The sequence below is a fragment of the Podarcis pityusensis genome (assembly GCF_964106645.2).
Source record: "Podarcis pityusensis genome assembly, chromosome: 2".
In the NCBI taxonomy this organism is placed as follows: domain Eukaryota; kingdom Metazoa; phylum Chordata; class Lepidosauria; order Squamata; family Lacertidae; genus Podarcis; species Podarcis pityusensis.
Window position 1 is genome coordinate 102,544,150 of NC_138029.1, and position 6,066 is coordinate 102,550,215.

Below are 6,066 nucleotides of genomic sequence, written 5' to 3' on the forward strand. Positions count from 1 at the left end.
CTCTACACCCCAAAAAGCAGTATTCTTAATAAACGTCAAGGAAACCCACAGAAACAAAATCACCTAAGATTAGGGTGCAGTTGCTAAGACAGAGAGACACAGATACACACAGATCAGTGTAACAAAGGTAGCTTTGGATTTTAAAATAAGAGTTCCTCTAGAGGAAAAAGAACATTGACTGGTTACAGTTGTTGTTAACTTACCGGAGCAAATATCACCATACACATTTACAAAAGGTTTTATAATCCAACTTCCCTCATCTGAAAGAAGACAAAAATGGGCTCATGCTAAAAATAGAGGCACCCCAAAAGCTCCTCAGTAGCCAGCAGTAGCTCCTGTCCCTGTTTTTATGAAGCAAATAAAAAGCAAGCAAGAAGAAGAAGAAAAAATCAATGCTCAGGGAAAGTGAGATGATATACCAATCAGGCAGCAGCTAGAGCCTTATTTGCTAGAGGGAGGTGGGAACGGTGGAGAAATGGTCTCATGTTATTAGAGAATGACTACACACAGTCTAAGGACAGGAATCTAATATTACTTTCTCCCTTGGTGGGAGAAGGGACCTGGCTGCTTTTGTAGCAAGTGCTCAGCTCTTGTTTAGGAAGTGCCACAGAGCTGCACAGATCATTGCTCAGACCTGTGAATGAATTAGCTTTGCTTTGTGGGAAAGGTCATTGTGGGGAACTGGGTCCTGCAAACACCACAACCACCACCTAAGGTAAAGGGACCCCTGACCATTAGGTCCAGTCGTGGCTGACTCTGGGGTTGTGGCGCTCATCTCGCTTTATCGGCCGAGGGAGCCGGCATACAGCTTCCGGGTCATGTGGCCAGCATGACTAAGCCGCTTCTGGTGAACCGCCGTTTACCTTCCCACTGGAGCGGTACCTATTTATCTACTTGCACTTTGACGTGCTTTCGAACTGCTAGGTTGGCAGGAACTGGGACAGAGCAACGGGAGCTCACCCCGTCACAGGGATTCGAACTGCCAACCTTCTGATCAGCAAGTCAGAAGGGCAAAAAAAATGAGAGGCACAAATACAAGATGGGTGACACCTGGCTTGAGAGCAGTACATGTGAAAAGGATCTAGGAGTCTTGGTTGACCACAAACTTGACATGAGCCAACAGTGTGACGCGGCAGCTAAAAAAGCCAATGCAATTCTGGGCTGCATCAATAGGAGTATAGCATCTAGATCAAGGGAAGTAATAGTGCCACTGTATTCTTCTCTGCTCGGACCTCACCTGGAGTACTGTGTCCAGTTCTGGGCACCACAGTTCAAGAAGGACACTGACAAACTGGAATGTGTCCAGAGGAGGGCAACCAAAATGGTCAAAGGCCTGGAAACGATGCCTTATGAGGAACGGCTAAGGGAGCTGGGCATGTTTAGCCTGGAGAAGAGGAGGTTAAGGGGTGATATGATAGCCATGTTCAAATATATAAAAGGATGTCACATAGAGGAGGGAGAAAGGTTGTTTTCTGCTGCTCCAGAGAAGCGGACACGGAGCAATGGATCCAAACTACAAGAAAGAAGATTCCACCTAAACATTAGGAAGAACTTCCTGACAGTAAGAGCTGTTCGACAGTGGAATTTGCTGCCAAGGAGTGTGGTGGAGTCTCCTTCTTTGGAGGTCTTTAAGCAGAGGCTTGACAACCATATTTCAGGAGTGCTCTGATGGTGTTTCCTGCTTGGCAGGGGGCCCTTGCGGTCTCTTCCAACTCTATGATTCTAAGTCCTAGGCTCTGTGGTTTAACCCACAGCTTATTTAAACCCCTGCTTATTTATCGCATTTCATCCCACCTTTTTCTCCAATGAGCTCAAGGTGGCCCACATGTTTCTCCTCCTCCTCGTTTAATCCTCACAACAACCCTGTGAGGTAGGTTAGGCTGAGAGGCTGTGACTGGCCCAAGGTCACCCAGTGAGCCTAATAGATTTAGGCAGTGCTTCCCCCCTCTAAAAAAAAATGTTTAGGGGTACTCACATTTTGACTCAAGAAAATCATCATTTTATAGTTCAAATCAGGAAAAATATAGTAAATGGACAAAAGTACAAAGATTCACGGAACACAGGTGGCGCTGTGGGTTAAACCACAGAGCCTAGGACTTGCCGATCAGAAGGTCGGCGGTTCGAATCCCCGCGACGGGGTGAGCTCCCGTTGCTCGGTTCCTGCTCCTGCCAACCTAGCAGTTCGAAAGCGCAAGTGCAAGTAGATAAATAGGTACCGCTCTGGCAGGAAGGTAAACGGTGTTTCCGTGCGCTCCTCTGGTTCGCCAGAAGTCATGCTGACCACATGACCCGGAAGCTGTATGCCGGCTCCCTTGGCCAATAAAGAGAGATGAGCGCTGCAACCCCAGAGTCGGTCATGACTGGACCTAATGGTCAGGGTTCCCTTTACCTTTACCTTTTACAAAGATTCACAAAATGTTTAGAGGTATGCGTCCCCCCAGAAAAAAACCACTGGATTTAGGTCAATCATGCTGTAGTGAAGTATGAATAATACCTGCTTTTTGCTATTGACCCCACAAGCACAAGATGCAAATCACATGGGATGGGCAACAGATGTGGAAAATCTCTCCCCCTGCTGGCTTTAAATTGCATTTTAGCACATCCATAGTTGCCCCAGCGGCTTACTTTGGCTACTACGTACAGGGCATTAAAACACAGGAGCTTTATTGCACATGCAGGTAAAGAGGTGAGAGGCAGAAGTCTTCTTCCTACCAACAGCGCTGCTGGTCCCGAAGGAAGTGCAGGAACTTCGACATAATGGATTTCAAGAGATTTCCCCAAGCTTTATCACATTCTATAGAATGTGCCAACCAAATCAACCTGGGAAGGACAGGTAGCAGCGTGGAAGTAGCAGAACAACAATCAGTTACATGTCAAGTAAATCTGAGTGTCTTCAGTTGGACTTCCTTCCAAGTACGCAAATGTACAAAGGTCCGCTGCCTGAAACTGTTTACTCCTTTAGGTTATCTATGCATTTACCTGGGAGTAACTTCCATTGGAAACCCAGGTATTCAGCTCTGAGTCAATAAGCATGCTCTACACTTCTGCTTTACAGTATACCAACAATATAGTTTAGCATATATGGGGTGGGAGCCATCTGTCTGTCAAAGGTTGAATTCCCTTAGGGTTAATCTGCTAGCACCCACCTGCTGGTGGTGCGTGAGAGAGGCCAAAGTGAAGGCGGTGATCTACCGTTGCTCTGTCCCAGCTCCTGCCAACCTATCAGTTTGAAAGTACACTAGTGCAAGTAGATAAATAAGTACCGCTGTGGCAGGGTACTTATGGTGTTTCTGTGAGTTCCGGCACTCGTCACGGTGTCCCGTTGCGTCAGAAGCGGTTTAGTCATGCTGGCTACATGACCTGGACAAACGCCGGCTTCCTAGGGCTGAAAAGCGAGATGTCAGGAGCTCGTCCTGCTCTCGAGTAGGACCCTGGCAGAGACACATGCCCAACTGGAATGTTCCCTCCCTCCTGGTCAATCGTTTGGGAGCTTCAAAAGCTTTCTTCTGCCTGAACATTACAGCAACCAATGCCAACAGACATCGGCACACTTAGGGATCCGCAGAGTCTTCACAGCTTGTGTAACAGACCTCAGCAACTCAGCATTTTGGCTAATCTACTTTATTTACATATAAACACACACAGAGCACTGCAACATGGCTCCCTCTCTCTCTAGCATCAGACAGCAAAGAGAAAGAACAAAGGACAACAGTCCCACTTCACGGAACATAGTAACACAAACATCCTGTCTCCGTCACTTCCCACTCTGTGGAGTCAAAACATACACCGTCATGTGATAAACAACAATCCCATGACTGCAATCATGGAGCAGGAATTTTAACACACCACACCCCATAGTCATCTTTGACTGGACTTAACCATCCAGGGGTCATTTACTTTTTTCTTTTCTCCCTGCTACTCTCCTCTCTCTGTTTCTGCCACCCAGCTCTTCAGATTAATATCCTACCCAGAGATCATCCTGAATCAATCCCCCCCCTTTCCGCAAATCATTACCCAGCTGGATTGCCTGACATGAATTTATGTGTTCCATTCCACACCCACCGAAATTAGCATCTTCATCGTTACAATTAGGATAGCAAAGAAAGGATATGTTTCAATCTTACGGATGCAAGAAGGGCCTGCTGGATCAGGCCAATGGGCTGCCTAGTTCAGCATCCTGTTCTGACAGTGGCCACCAAATACCCATGGGAAACCTGCAGGGAGGACCTTAGCACAAGAACATTCTCCCTTCCTGCTGTTTCCAGCAACAGGTATTCAGAAGGATACTGTATTTGACTGTGGCGGCAGAGCACAGCCATCATGGCTAGTAGCCATTGCTAGCCATTTACTCATACTTTTGGGTGAAGCAGTAGATAATTATTTATGTTGTGAATGCACACTGTGAACATATATATGCATGTTAGCTGTGTTATATGGATTCATGTGTAGCACAAGGATGGGTGAGTGGGTGCGATTGCAATATGGAGATTGCAATATACAGAGAAACCTAAGCCATATCTGGTCATGCTGCATGTTGTTTGATTATTGTAGCTGCAGTTTCTAAGTGCTATTTCATCATCCCTGCATTCAAAGAGTGTCCTCAATGACGCAACGCTACAACCAGACACCCAGTTATCAATCAATGAAGAGGCTGTGCATGGAGAGAATGGAGCAGCGTGATTTTTCCACTGTTGTGCTCCCAAAATATATGCAAGCACTGTGGAAATAAGAGGGTGATGTGAAGCAGTATGCTACAAATTTGAACCTCCACTTTTCAGACAACCACAAGAGAGAAAAATGTTGAGATAGGAGCGGTGGTGGAGGAATTGTACTACAGTTAAACTCCTGTACTTTACTGGTAATGGTAATTCTTCACACTGCATTTTTAGATAAACACTTATCTTGTCTTAAATATACACCTGAAAACATAACACATGGATGCAAACATGCTTGCAAATACATATTTCGAAGGTGCATGATCCAGCAAGCTAGAATTGGCTTTGGTTGCAGTATAATGTGTGAAAAAGCCATTAGTTTTGACGCCACACTTGGTATTTATGGGAATTCTTTTCAGAACAGCACAAATATTTTACTTAAATTGGCTGTCTGTGAACCATTTGCAAAGATAATCCTGAAAGCTGAGGTTTGATCCATTGCACAACTATCATCTATTTTAAACAAGCTGTGAGTGTTTCTTTTTTTAAAAAAAATAATATTTATTAAGATTCAAAAGATTACAAAAAGAAAAAATAGAAAACAGCATATTAAACAGAAAAACGGAACATCACATCACATCACAATAAAGAAAAGAAGAAAAAATAAAAAAATAAAAATATATATACAATAAATCTTCCCATAATTTATCTTTCATTTGCTTGTTTCCTTGACCTCCTCACACCTCCCTTTTTTTGTATTCTAGTTCAGTTAGCTATTTCAGCAAGTCCTTTCCATCTTTTCCAGTTTTTGTCCTCTATTTTATCTTAATATATTGTAACTTTACTTTCCCTCCTTTTACCATTTAACAATCTGTTTTTTCTTAATCCTTTATAGCATTTCTGCTAAAACCACATTACCTCATTCCAACATCCTTCTAACATTCCTTAATTTTACAATGTTTCTGTAAATAAACTTTAAATTTCTTCCAATCTTCTTCCACCGACTCTTCTCCCTGGTCTCGGATTCTGCCAGTCATTTCCGCCAGTTCCATGTAGTCCATCACCTTCATCTGCCATTCTTCCCGGGTGGGTAGATCTTGTGTCTTCCAATACTTCGTGATGAGTATTCTTGCTGCTGTTGTAGCATACATAAAGAAAGTTCTGTCCTTTTTTGGTACCACTTGGCCGACCATGCCCAGGAGAAAGGCCTCTGGTTTCTTCAGGAACGTATATTTAAATACCTTTTTCATTTCATTATCAAGCTGTGAGTGTTTCAGCATCCGTCATGTATGCTTTAACTGAGATACCTGCATCACAGGGGTTTGCCACTCCTTGTCCTCCTTTGCATCTTGAGCACTTTTTGCCTGGCTTGAAGATGTCCTTGAACCTTTGATTATACTTCTTGCTGGCC

General features: G+C 44.1%; 1 protein-coding gene across 2 annotated transcripts in view; it reads right to left on the minus strand.

Annotated features, from left to right (window-relative positions):
- Window positions 1–6,066, minus strand: part of SYNPR (synaptoporin) — a 148,048-nt gene that overhangs the window by 56,843 nt on the left and 85,139 nt on the right. Inside the window, exon 1 of one of the 2 annotated variants that reach the window (XM_080995902.1) lies at window positions 204–557. The exons of the other annotated variant lie outside the window; for it this stretch is intronic. Coding sequence (XP_080852028.1) covers window positions 204–227 — 24 coding nt within the window. The 5' untranslated portion in view covers window positions 228–557. Of the gene's footprint in view, window positions 1–203; window positions 558–6,066 lie in introns of those variants that run through there. 2 annotated transcript variants of the gene reach the window in all.